The 15,166-nt window shown below is 38.4% G+C and overlaps 1 protein-coding gene across 3 annotated transcripts in view; it reads right to left on the reverse strand.

Moving 5' to 3' along the window:
- The window catches only part of brsk2a (BR serine/threonine kinase 2a), a 216,790-nt gene that overhangs the window by 89,367 nt on the left and 112,257 nt on the right, over positions 1-15,166 (reverse strand). For all 3 annotated transcript variants that reach the window (XM_084396512.1, XM_084396511.1, XM_084396510.1), the window contains exon 2: positions 11,207-11,301. In XM_084396512.1, coding sequence (XP_084252638.1) covers positions 11,207-11,301 — 95 coding nt within the window. The remainder of the gene's footprint in view (positions 1-11,206; positions 11,302-15,166) is intronic.

The following is a 15,166-nucleotide window of genomic DNA, read 5'->3' on the forward strand; positions in this document are numbered from 1 at the left end:
CAACTACTAACATGGCCAAGACCAAAGAGCTGTCCAAAGACACAGCTTAAACCAGCACATGTCAAGACCCGTCTTAAGTTTGCCAATGACCATTTGGATGATCATGGGAGAAAGTCATGTGGTCAGATGAGACCAAAATAGAACTTTTTGGTCATAATTCCACTAAACGTGTTTGGAGGAAGAAGAATGATGAGTACCATCCCAAGAACACCATCCCTACTGTGAAGCATGGGGGTGGTAGCATCATGCTTTTGGGGTGTTTTTCTGCACATGGGACAGGGCGACTGCACTGTATTAAGGAGAGGATGACCGGGGCCATGTATTGCGAGATTTTGCGGAACAACCTCCTTCCCTCAGTTAGAGCATTGAAGATGGGTCGAGGCTGGGTCTTAATGACCCGAAGCACACAGCCAGGATAACCAAGGAGTGGCTCTGTAAGAAGCATATCAAGGTTCTGGCGTGGCCTAGCCAGTCTCCAGACCTAAACCCAATAGAGAATCTTTGGAGGGAGCTCAAACTCCGTGTTTCTCAGCGACAGCCCAGAAACCTGACTGATCTAGAGAAGATCTGTGTGGAGGAGTGGGCCAAAATCCCTCCTGCAGTGTGTGCAAACCTGGTGAAAAACTACAGGAAACGTTTGACCTCTGTAATTGCAAACAAAGGCTACTGTACCAATTATTAACATTGATTTTCTCAGGTGTTCAAATACTTATTTGCAGCTGTATCACACAAATAAATAGTTAAAAAATCTTACATTGTGATTTCTGGATTTTTTTTTTTTAGATTATGTCTCTCACAGTGGACATGCACCTACGATGACAATTTCAGACCCCTCCATGATTTCTAAGTGGGAGAACTTGCAAAATAGCAGGGTGTTCAAATACTTATTTTCCTCACTGTACATACATACATATATATATATATATATACACACACACACACACATACACACACTATATATTATATATTGTATGTTACTTGTCAACTACCCATGTATGCAAATCTCAAATGCTGCACATAGAAGTGCATTTTTTTGTCTCATATTTCATAAAAAATAATTAATTAATTAAAAATAGCAACAGTAGGTGGGGTGGAGGCAGACAACACGAACGTACAAATAAGATCCGAGAAGAAGTCGTGGAACACTTGAGGGTGCTTAAGGTCTTTATGAGGAGGAAACGCAGCGGGGGGAGGGAGGATGGGAATCCTCAGCAGGGACACACTTCTGTGGCTCTGGGAGAAATGAAGGGAGCATCTATAATCATTTGGCGGTGTGGAACGAAATGAAGACGGAGGGGGGGGAAAGCTTGCACTGTCATCCCAGTGTCAGGATAACCTGATTAGAGTCAGCCGTGATTCATCTATCGCTCCCACTCTTTCATCTGAGCTGTTAGGAAAACTTCTTCTTTGCGTTCCCTCCAACAAGCCGTAGCTTTCTGCTTCTCAATTACCTACTTTTCAGACTTTCTTTGATGCTTCTTGCATTTTCTCGCTCTCCCAAGGAACGTTTTCCAGTCGTCTCATCTTTCTGTCACATGAGGAATTAATGGCTCAGATGCACATTATTGTGCACATTCAAAAACTTTAAAATCTACAAACCAAAAACACAGACACTTTGAGACAGAGGCATTCATACACGCCTCAGGTCAAGTAGTGCTGTGCTGGACACAATCATGTCTTGATATACTGCCATTCATTTTCTAACAATATCCATGTAATTTTATACGTATGTTAGAGGTAGGAAAAATCATGTATTCATTTCTGAACTAAATATGAACTGTTTAACTTCTTTAAAATAATTAACGCAATTAATGCAACATCCTTTTTTCCACAACCCACTCTCCAGGCCTATATCATGGCTGTAATTACTTGTTATCCTCATGAATTGAAAAAATATATATATATTATATAAATATATAAATATTTAACATGTTTTATTAATAATCTATTTATAAGAGGTGCCATATATCGCCGATACTGGCCTTCACTGTAAATAAATTATAATTTAGAAAAATTGTGGAAACTGAACATTACATATTGGCTCAATAAATGACTTCCAAATAATTATCCCCATGCAAAAAGATGCATTGTACTAATCATAGCTTAAAAATGTAAAATATATATTTCACCAAACTTTTAATTGTGCTCAGTCAATCTATCAAGTCGAAATGTAAAATCTGTGCTGGCTGAACAAGTTCCCAAATACAAATAACTGTAAACAAATTGACGTGAATACCAAAATGCACGGGAGAGCGAGCGAAGCCGAAACAAACATAATTCCCAAGAGAATTCAGATATTCATTGTCAGAAGTTTCAAGACGTTATGGTAAGTATTGAGCACTGATATTGATCTCTAAATTTGTGCTTTTTTTCACGGTTGCCACATAATTATCTGATGGTAGCCAACAGTTTTCTTTTCCTCACGTCATATGTGTACATAAATACAATTCCAATTCCAAATTAATCCAATTTGTGTCACAATTTGTCCTCAACACATCTGTCAAGAACATGTGCTATTTTACCATTTATTCATATAAATACTCAGGATAAATAGTAAAAGTGATGATTAGTCTATAAAAGTCACAATATGCCTACAACTCACAGTTTCTAGATAGTCTCAGAATCTGGTATCCATTGGCTTAACTTTGAGGTCAGTGGCAAGCAGGGTCAAAGTTAAAATTGTTTGACCTGTATGTTGCGTTACCAAGCTTGACCTTCGCACAACACTGAACCAGTGGTACCAATGCAGCTTGACACTTGGATGTAGTTCAGTGCACTGGGGAACATAGACCTTGAATCATGAGAGACAAACTTCTATGACTGAACATCCTCACATTGGCTATTCTTGGCTTAATTCTTTCTTTTTTGTCAATGTAGGGTGACGGCAGTCTCTCTCTCTCTCTCTCTCTCTGTAAGATTGCAGAAGTTATGGGGCATAAGGTCATGCTTTCCCCACCCCCACCCCTCACCCTGCTCCTGCCTCAATTATTTGCTTGAGGGGGCAATTACTCCAGCCTCGCAGACCTCTCCTTCCCATTTCCCTGTTACTCTCTCTCTCGCCCATTTTCCCTCTCTCAGTTCACATCAATCACTTCCCATTTTCCGCTCCCAACTCATTTTCCATTTTTGTGCATGCCATCCTGTTTTAAAATCAACCCAGATCAACTATGTTGGGTTCCACAACTGAAAGTCAGGGTAATCTCTAAATATTTTTGAATTTTCCAACAAAAGCTAACTAGAGTTTACATCAGCCTTAACCACCAGGTGTTCAGGATCACTTGGAAATAACAGGTAGGTCTACTGGAGTAGGGTTGGAACTAGGGGTGTAACGATACCCTCATGTCACGATTCTGTTGATTAAAATGCTAAATTTGGTATCACATTGTGGGTGTAAATGAATAGGCTTGGACTTGGTGCTGGAAACCTAAATGCTCAGACAATAGTGACACCAGAATAAAAATATTCATGATTCTGAAGCTGAAAACAGAATTATTTTAGACGAATTTGCTTGCACTCTTTCACTGACTAGATATATTTAAAATAATGTAGGCCCCTTTTTACTGGTACCATTTGGCATTATCAGGACCCACACATATTCTCCCACTGATTTATTCAACATTATATAGCAGTTTAATGTAGTAATGACACTAAAACTCTGAAAACTTGAATTTTTTCACACAGTAATTTTTATTTTGGGTGAACTATACACAATGCATATTGTTGCATTTTTGTATTGCGATATATTGTGACACGATATATTGTTACACCCCTAGTTGGACCTGAAGTCTCCAGGAAAGTAGTTTTCCAGGCGCAGGGTTGGCTTCCACTGGTTTAAGCCAATGATTCCCAACTGGTTTTGCATCAGGACCAAACAACTAATCTAATCAAATCTAATGATTTCAACAAGCATTTCCAAAAGTGAGGCTCCATCCTGCAATGTGACGAGTCCACTTGAGCTTTCGTAGACCCAATTTGTGCATTCCATCGTTCTTGCTTTTTTCAAACCCTATTTCAAACGATGTTACTGTACGTATTCCTATCCGCCAAACACTTCATCAGAGGTTTCTCTAGTGTGTAAATGCCGTAACCTCTCAACCTAAAGTAACACAAATGAAAGTGGATGTCTTCCAATATTTCATTGAGGGCATCCAGGCCAGAACAATAAAATAAACCAACAGCCTTTGTGAGGAGCCGCCTCAATTGGTACCTCTGTTCTGAGATCAGAGTGGATATTGAGCGCTTGTCACTGGACGCTTCAAATCAATACCAGCTGAAGCCGAGGGGAGAAGGTGCAGATTGTGGGATGATTTATGCCTCACAAAGGGCGTCTAATACCCCGTTCAGAGTGTGATAGGCTCTACTAGGGTGGATGAAAAAAAAGCAACGCTGGAATCTATAGCTATTTGATTCACGAGCGCACAGCTCAGATCTGCAAACCCAGTGGGGAAAACTGTCTCAGCTTTTTGCTGCGGGAATAATTCGTTTGGGAACAGAGTGTATGACTGCTCGAGGAGCGCATCAAGCATTCAGTAGCAGAGAGGTCTATAGTTCTACATCATAATAGAGTTCAGTGGGCTGAAAGTTTTGTGTTGCAGACCGCATAAGAACAAGTGCTGCACCTCATTGTGATTCAATCATTTTTCCATCTTGAATTGTAACCAGGTGTCTATAAAGGTGCATTTGCACCGACAGCAATTAAATTGCTGGAACTCTCATTGAAAGTGAAAGTGACATGTGAAGGCGAAGTATGGTAATCCATACTTGAAATCTGTCCATTGCATTTAACCCATCAAAGTTAGTGCACGCACATTATGAGCAGTGAGTAGTGAAAACACACACACACACACACAAACACACACAGTGCAAACCGTGGAGAGTGGACACACACTTGCTATAAACTGTAGTGTTCCTACTCCTCACAACAAACAACTGTGTCAGCATATCAACCATGTGAGCTACACCCCAAAATATGATTGCCTTGTTAGGCAACAAAAAATGTGTTTTCTTAAATTCGATTTTTTTAGATTGATTTTTATAGTTTTTTATTGAGTTTATATGGTCACTGAAGTAAGGTCAAAAATATTATTATTAAAGTCCTCCTGTGGTGAAAATCAATGTCTATGTGGTATTTTTAATATGCTTGAAGACAAACCATGTGTAAATTGGTTTAAGTCAACACCATTGCTGAGTATTTTCTCCTTAAAACTGCGGTGAACCAAAGACCAAAAGTCTTGTAACCAATCAGATCAACGTGTGATCGTCAACGAGTGGATCTCTGAGCTGAGTGGAGGCGGGGCTAATTTGCATATTCATAGAACCGCGTATACTAAATGAGGCAAGGGTGTAGAGTTACATTCAAGCTATTTTAAAGCATGAAGAATTTTTTATTTTTCTAGGAAAAAAAAACATTTAAATATGTAATTTTAGAGGGATAAAATTATTGACTACAGGGGGACTTTAAGTAAATATTTTGGAACATATTTACTTTATATTGTTGGCAGTGTGTGTTTTTTCTCCATCTACTATTAGCGTAATGTTAGCTACATATAAACTCTTTGAAAACTAGGACAGTCAACAGTATAAAATAAATGTAAATGAATCAAATTTGATAAATGTGTTAAAAAATATAGTTAAATTGAATTAACTTTTAAATTAAATTAAAATATTAACTTTCTGAAAGCACATTAAGCTGTGTGTTTCTAGAATATTAGAAAGCATTACAATTAATGATATTAGGTGCGTCCATATTCACGTACTTGTGCACTATATTCTATGCTATTTTGTTGTATAGTGCAAATAGTGTGTTCATGAAATTCCAACATAAAAAAGTGCACTTCAAATACAGAAAAAGTGCACTTATTTAACCAAAAACAACAAAAAAAATTTTTTGGAAACTTCATGCAAACAACTGTCGCAACTTTAATTACGCAGCAGAGGTGAAGCACTATCAGACGATGACAACAGGGAAAAAATGGTTCTGGAAGTATAACAACACAACAACGGTAATGTCGACACTGCAGAAACGGTGTAAGAGCCAGTGTTACGGGAAATCAAACTGCAATTTCAAAAAGTGCTCTGACTTACATACATTATCTCACACTCTGCATTTCTACTTCCATTCCTCTTGGTCTCCTTATCTGCATCCATCTATTCCCCGTTTCCCTCTCTCCCTGTTGTGTCTCTTTGATGCTGTGTCAGTAGAGGAGAGTGAGAGAGCGAGTTACCGTGGATAATGATCTTTAATCAGACCCAGAACTCATAGGAAGCACAATCATCAGACCAGCACTCGCTGTGCGCCCGCTTTAACACACACAGAACGCCATATCACCTGCTTTTCTGAAAGAGATGCTATATTTAGTATATTTAAATGTTGAAAATACTGCAGTGCAGAAGTATGTAGTATACAGTGCGCAAAATGTAGTACGCTAGTGTTCCATTTTGAACATGGCCAAAAAAGAGAGAAACTCCCAGATACAATACACTTCAATGTGTGTGTTTATTTGTGTGTTTGTGTCCCCTCTGAACTCAGATATGCTAATGCTAATCTATTTACTTGGCCGACTTTGAAACTTGCTTGAAATGTAGATTAAACCTCTAGTTTTTAGGGGTGCTCACATGAAGAAAAGCGTATGAAAATGTATATATGTACACACACACACAGAGACGGGGACTTATCTGCTTTTTGCAGACTATGGTGTGTGTGCGTATGTGTAGCTGTGAGTCAGTATAAACTCTATAATCTCGGGAGTTTTACAAATGTTAAATATTCCCTTAGGCCTTGACAATGCGCCACATCCCACTCGCGTTCTCACACGTACACAATACACTCATGTTCAATCACAGAGACCATCAGTTACACACTCCCTATCAAACACACACTCTTTTCCAAAGCCTTGTGAGCTGCACTGCTATATACAGTTTACAAAGTCAGCTAACTTCCAAGGTAAGCTATATAAAAAATAGAAGCGAGTGATTTGAAACGCTCTACTGTACATTGATGGCAACTCAGCACACCGCACTAAATTGCACTCCTCGTGTGCAGCACATGCCTCGCAATTGATAGTATGGTGCTAAGCTAATAATATAATGCTCTAATACACATGTATTTGGAACAATAGTATATTTTAATTAAAAATAGCTAAAAGTACTTTTATTGATACTTCTAATCATCTATTCATCTCCATCTGCCATCTTTGGATGATTTATCTCATTTGTGGCAATGTTATCTGGGATTGTCTTCTTGGTAAAGACACACTGGCATCGATTTTGGCCAAAATTAACTAATTTTTGGGTTTGACAACAAACACACCACAAAACACAATACAGCATATTTCAAAATATAACAATAATTAATCATTTCTAAACATAGACTCTCAGGGCCCCATCTTACACCCGGCGCAAATGCAGCAGGAAGCGCAGCGCAAGTGTGTTTTGCTAGTTTCAGCCTGACGCAGTTATCATTTTCACGTCCTGCGCTACGTTGTTTAAATAGCAAATGCAGTTGCGCCCATTTGTGTGCCCATGCTGGTCTATAAACGAGGTGAAAACACACACAAAAAAAGTATGAAAAATTAACTTCAGTAAGGAATTTACTTTTGCTATGGTTAAATAAATGTTCAATGATATCTTCCAAAGATTTTTTTTTAATTTTGGCGCAATTTTTTCTCTATATAGTGTTGATATGGCAACTAGTAAATACACTAAGTTTCATCATGCTAGCATGTGTGGAAACCATGTGTGTTTTAAACCATGTGTGTTACAACTAGCCCCACGTTAGGTTGTGCCGTGCTCACCCCTAGTTTAAAGCTGCTGAAAGTCAATTTTGTCACAATTCAGACACTAATCCACAATTTAAAAATTTCAGGGTATCTAACAGTTCATCTAAAAATGTAAATACATTTAAATAATTTGAGAGTCGGGGGCGACAACCTTTAATAACTAATAGTAAAGTGCCCTTTCGGTTGTATTTTGGTGACTAAAATAACACTGGGTTAGTCAAGCTACATAAAAAAGGATGTGAAAATATAAAAGTAAGTATAGTCTATTTACATATTTCAAGTCTTCTTAAGTTATATAACAGCTCTGTGTGATAAACAAACCAAAATTACATTTGTAATTCACTGAAAATGACAGTAATGGTCACTATTGACTATCACTATACAGAAAAGTGCAGCCTGGACATTCTGCAAAACATCTCCGTTTGTGTTCCACAGAAGAAAACAAATCCAAATGGTTTCAAAAAGACATGCGAGTGAGTGAACGAATACAGAATTTCATATTTGGGTGAACTATTTATTTAAGCCCAAACTGAAGTCCTTCTCTAACTCTCATAGCTTCCATAACATCATCTTTTTCAATCTAAATCCTCTTTCTTATAATCCTTCAACACGGCTGCTGTGAATTTGGCCCATGTGTGCTTGTGTGCACTTCATATGGTTATGTCCTCTACATCTACAAATAAAATCAGTGATGTGGACACTGGAAAGAATGATTGTGAGAGTCTCATTCCCAGCGGGACACGGCGTCGGGGCGTAGGTGCCAGGACGGAAACAGAGAACGCAACATTTGCATTTAAAAAGGTGACATTTGCAATGCTGGTCTGGAGCCGCAGGAATGAGAGGAGAGGCAGGTGCTGGGATAGCCCATATTCATCTCGGTGACAGGACGACAACAATGAGAATGTCAAAGCCAAGAGTAAGACAGCACACCAAATCACACACACATACACTCACACACACATATGCTCCGAACAGAGGCTGCTGTCCAAAATAACCCTGACAATCCACCCCCTCATCTCTCAAACCCATGTGGAGATAAATTGGTGGCTGTTCAAATCGACTTTTACCTCATACCGAAGTAATTACATGAAAACAACGGCTGCAAATTGTAATATCTGTTGTAGTCACATTAAACTTCAAGTTCAGGCAGGGTGGAACATGCATTATTTATGTGATATGTGGAATAAATTACATTGTAAACACAGACTGTTTAGACCTGAGGAGCATATGATTAGTTTAAGTTTAATCTTCTTCATTGTTTCTGAAGTGCAGTCGGGTCGTTTGGAGTTTATGTGGAAGCGTTGGTGCTGATGAGACGCGGATATGGGACGTGTTCGCTCGGTGAGGGCTTCTGATTGGCTTCTCGCTCGGTGAGGGCTTCTGATTGGCTGCCTGCTCGGTGAGGGCTTCTGATTGGCTGCCCGTTCAGCGAGGGATTCTGATTGGCTGCCCACTCGGTGAGGGCTTCTGATTGGCTGCCCGCTCAGCAAGGGGTTCTGATTGGCTGCCATGAGCGCAGAGAGCAGTGCTTTAAAAATGTCCACGTTTTTTTGAACATGGTACAATGGTGATGCCAAGTACAATATCATTTTTCTTTAGACTTTTAGACAAAACATTAGACTGAATTTAAATGTAAGTTCTCTCTCTCTCTCTCTCTCTCTCTCTCTCTCTCTCTCTCTCTCTCTCTCTCTCTCTCTCTATATATATATATATATATATATATATATATATATATATATATATATATATATATATATATATACACACACATACATGCACACACACGCACACAAAATATGTGGAATCGAGCTATAGTTTGTTTCTTTTGGTTACATCCAAAAGATTAGGTAACTGTAGATGACTTTATATGTTGTACAATGTTTGAAAATGTTTACCCTCTTCGGTCATTTTTGACCGAAACATTTTACATTTGTTTGTTTTTTTGTATTTGTTTGGGACAAAACTTGCTAAAAGTTTTGGCACTTGCTATGTGAAAACACAAAAAAAATTATGGACATGATTCGAACAGGTTAAATGGTCCTGAAAAAAAAGCAAAAGTTTTTAGTTCATTTTAGTTGCCAGTCCTACAAAAACCTTAAGTCTCTAAGCCTGAGGTGCTGCTTGTTCCTTGTTTTGGCCTCGGCCTCCTGGAAAAACCTCAAATGTGCCATTATCTGAAAGAATTGTAGTGTTTACGGTCTCGAATCTTGCGGAGTTTATTTATTGCTGCTTGTCCTGGCCAAATCCCTTCCTCATTAATATCCGTTAGAGCAAAAGGAAAACAGTTACTATATAAGTTTGCATCCAAAATGATATATTTTAAGCATGTGTGTTAGATGATATTCTAAATTAAGGCATTCTACAAGTTTGCCCCCATTTCCAAATAATAACAAGCATCTCATAATTTAATACGCCTCCCTTGAAAGACAATTATCCTTAATCAGGTTCTTTGGTCTTCAGTTTTAGTCTCGGTGTTCCCACGACTGCTTTTATCAGAGGAGATAATTATGGGCCAACTACTACCCAGAGTATAGTTTTACAGGCAATAAATATCATTATGAGGCTGTAGTCTCGGTTTCATTCATCAATTCATTTGTTTCATCTTTATTTTTAAACAACTTTAGGAAAAACTAGAGGGAGAAATGAACGCATTAAACACCCAACACGCTGTTCCAGACCTGTATGACTTTCTTGTTTTCATGAAAAACAAATAGAGATGTTAGGCAGGATATTCATGCTGTTTTTTAGATACAATAATAGTGAACATTGCTCCAAAAATATCACAAAAAAAAGCATCATAAAAGTATCAAAGTAGTCAATATAACTTTCAAGTGTATTATGTTTTATATGAGCATTATGTCCATAACATTGTACAATCAGTCTTGTGAAGGCGAATGATAACTGTGTTAAAAACTTAATTTTAAACCTAAATTTGTTATTCAGTCAGACTGAATTGTGTGCATATGCAAATATGACACCTCCAGATTTACAAGACAAAAGAACAAAAACGTTTGGCATCATCGATTTTATATATATATATTTTTTTTTTTACATTTAAGAGCTGCAAAAATTACTCATTTTCAGTGAGTAATGACTTTAAAAAAATATATATAAAAAAAAAACACAAAGCTATCATACAGTATAACTTCAGAAGACTTGAAAAATATAGTGCATGAGTTAAACTGACTATACTTTTATGGTGCTTTTTGTCTATTTTGGAGCTTGAGAGCCTTTGGTCACCATTCAGTTTCATTGTATGGAATGAGCAGCGTTGACATTCTGCTAAATTTCTCCTTTTGTGTTTCATAGAAGAAAGTAAGTCAAATCAAGTTTTGAGTGAGTAAATGATGACAATTTACATTTTGGAGTGAATTATTTCTGTTACTGTGTGTAAATCTGATATTTCCCAAGAAAGAATGAAATCTTACCTTCATTAACACGGATTCGCTGAGCTTTTCTCGGTTTACAATCTTTATGGCGACTTTCTGACATGTGACACAGTGGATCCCGAGCTTTACAAGGCCTAGAGGGGAAAAAAAAGAAATAAAGAAAAGGTTGAAAGAAAACCACTGGTCTAATCATTGGTCTGCATCCACAACATTGGTCTGCAACATGGCTGAGCAATTTAATCACAACTGCACAAAAACCCTTTCACAGGCCATTTCCTTTCACACACACCGAAACACGAGCGTCTTTCCCTCGGCATCTGTGAGACGCTCCATTCATATCTCAAGACCAACGGCCAGGTATAGTAGATAAGCAAAACTGCGAGCCAAATTGATGGTGTACAGCAGCAACCTAAAGGCCTTTCTGCTTTATCACTCGTGACGTGGAGTTTCATGGTGCGCGAGCAGCTCAAAGTAAATGGTTTCTACGAAACATCCGCCACACGGTTAACACTTTTATTAGTCAAAGTGTTGAATGTTTACAGGCTTACAGAGCCATGCTTCACGGTTCCCCTCTCTTCTCCATACTTTCAAGGACTTTCTAAAGAAAAATCTCTAGCGTAAATACCTCAGGTCCTTCCACAATTGAGCAAGCACTTTCAAACGAAACAAAAACCACTAAAGACGATTCAGCAAAGTTGTTTGCTGCGCCACGAATTGTTGGGTAGATAGGGAGGGTTTGACGCCTGTGCGAGACAAGATAATGAATGTTTCATATCCTAAGGTGCACGCGTATCGGAAAACTGACAAGCGCATAAACGAAAAATGCTGTGATTTGCAAAGAGGATGCAGTGAATGTTTTTAGTTTGTAATAAAGTGTAAGAAACCCCCCACCTCATCCCAACCAAATCCTCGTCCCTGATGACACTCAACAGACACTCCTGAACAACCACTGCTCTCATGTGACTCAATGGCTCTTTACGAGCTAAAGGAAAATGGCTGCTTTTGAAGGGTTTTAAGATGAATTGCAAAACTATCCACTGCTGAAGAGGAGATGAAATGGCAAATTCTGTTTTGATGTCTGTAATGAAACTGTTCATAATATAATATAATATAATATAATATATGATATGATATGATATAATTAGTGCTATAAATCATCATTCAGCCCATGTATTCTGTCTGCTGTGCGATTCAACAAGTGTCACTGAACTGAAGTAGCTTGTCATTATCTTGCACAATTATTTCTTAGAAAAACATTTTGAGCAGAACAGTATGTGAATACATTGTTATCCACTAATACGTTACAAATGCAACTGTCATGATTCCCCAGTACTTTATGTTCCAGGACTCTTATTTTGATATTCTTTTGTTTTGTTGTGTTGTGTCTGGTTTGTTTCCTTTGTTTCCATGACAACTAATCACCTTCACCTGTTCCTAGTTATCCCTTTTGTTACCCATGGTGCGTCCCAATTCGCATACTATCCATCCTAAATAGTTTTAGAAAATAGAATTAGTACATCCGAAGTCGTAGTATGTTGAAATGAGTGTTCCAAAGATACCCGGATGATCTACTATTTCCGGTTAGAATCCGAAGTGCGAATCGATGCAAACTCTAACGGCTAATATTGCCCACAACCCATTGCGCTGTGGACGAAGATTCAATTAGACCTACAAACACAAGTGAAAAGTGTTAAAAAACTACAGACATGGAGGATGTGCGAGTCTGGCGGTTAAGTAGAGAGGTTTAGATAAAGGGGTTTGAGTGATTAACTATCAGTATCTTACCTGACGAAAATTTATTTATTCAATGTTGTCCAAATTATATTTCATCTACAACAACATTCTGAACTTTTGTAAAGATACTTTAGCCATAACTTTTAAATGCATCATTATATTCAAATTGCAAACACATAAGGAGAGTCTCCGCATGAAAGACCCACAACTGGCAGATCTTCGTGCTACTACATTTCTCTCTGAAAGAGAAGAAAATTAAATTAGATTTAATGGAGGATTTTAACTGTGACAAGATGATTGACAGGGCAGTTAATGGTGACAGGTTGCACGTAACTAAGCGACAGAGCTGTCCGTTAAAGATGAACAAGTAATATGTCCCAAACAGGGTTTGAAATTAACACGGCAACCTGCTAAATGCGGGTAAAAATCAACTGTGGTGGGTAACGCTGTCAATGTTCGTGCACGGCTGCACGCGTTGCACTGGTTGTTGGTGATTGGTTGGAACACTATTTATTTTGGTTTTGAGTGGTTGGTGTAACCAACTGTTTTTTTGTGCAGATCTCAGAGCCTAGGCTGCCTACAGAGACACGTTTTTTGGCGGCCTGTTTATGGGGCGGACAGCTAGCGGATCGTTATGAAAGATTAGATGAATGTGATCATTTATGTTTGGGCCTGAAATCACTGATACAACCTTTAAGTAGCTTTGCACTGTCTTTTATTATACTGCGGGGCTATTGAATGCTTGAATCTGACTGGTTGACGAACGTTCTAAGGTGTGCAAGTATTTTCAGGGAAACGCACGGCTAAAGTAGATCCAGGTCTTGACCACATTACAGTTCCATGTCACTTCACCAAATGAATTCAGTTATTCCAAAGGTCCTTACAGACTACAACAGCAAAAGAACCAAAACCCACAACGACCGAGCAAATAAATATAGTAAACAATAGGATAAAATGTTTTTGCACATTTCTCCCTCTCAAACACACACACATACAAGTATGGACACGCACTCGCACAGAAACTTCTTGTCAGCGCTGCTCTGACGATTTTATCAGTAAAATAGTTTAACAATTAAAAGCTACATGATATTTTTCACTATTGACATGTCTCACGCCGCTGTTCTTGGAGCAGATAAACTTACAGTTTCGTTATTAGTAGAGACGCTGGTGCCGAACACTGTTGAGAGACACATAGAATCAGGTAACTCACATACGCTTAATCAATTTCTTTCTCTCTCTCTCTCTATCTCTAATAACTGCATTAGTCTGCTATAAATGGCTCAAGCCACTTTATAGCTCTAAAATTATGTTTTGGAATTAGCAACGGAGGCTTGGGATGAGATGTGTAAGAAATTAGTCCCACACACAAGAGCGTTTTAAGGACAAAAGCCTGACAAACGTCTTAAAATACATCATTTAAACAATGTTTTGAGGTGTGGTAACCACAGTAAGCGGAATAATATACTGGAATAATTGACAGGCCATTGAATTATTGAAAGATAGTACACACCTTGTGGCCGCATTCAGCTTCTCCATGTGGAGAAAAAAAATGCTGTTATAATTACATTAATTTATGATAAACGATTCACATTCCGAGTGGAATCAGTCTTGGGTCTGGATCTGGACTGCAAATGGCTAATTGGTGACCTCTGATATAGGGTGTATCATACAGGAATACGTTATACGATAAAGCCTTGCACCTTTCAGAGTGTTCACTTCAGGTTCTCTGCCCTGCCAAGTGATGGAGAGACAGAGAGGGAATATTATTCAAATGTCATCCAAAGCTAATTAAACAATAATGATGCCTGACAGCGAACTCAACAGTTGACAAGACCATTAGAATTGATCCAATCATCATCACCGGCCAGAAATAAAGAAAAAAATATCTCATAATAACAGGAATAAATATACCCCCAAAAATGAAAAAAACAAAATGTCCTTTCTCATAATCAAAAGGCTTCTGTTTATGAGATTCAAGAGGCCAGGAATTTCATGCACTTTGAGCACTGTGACCTATTCCAGCCAGCAATGATAATACACAGAGACATTAGCACAAATATATATATGTAGAGAGCATATCACAGTCAGACGTCATACCGCATGACATTATCACAAAGATAGAGTGTATTAAGTGCAAGGGCAGAAGAAATGGCCTTATCAAAAAGAAGGGAAAAAAGCCATGCGACAGGGGAACCGCTGAACGAAACTCTTCGTGCGCGCTCCATCTGCTCTGATAAGAACTCAGGAACACTCGGCCGAGTCACA

Source organism: Rutilus rutilus (assembly GCF_951802725.1).
Source record: "Rutilus rutilus genome assembly, chromosome: 23".
Classification (NCBI taxonomy): Eukaryota; Metazoa; Chordata; class Actinopteri; order Cypriniformes; family Leuciscidae; genus Rutilus; species Rutilus rutilus.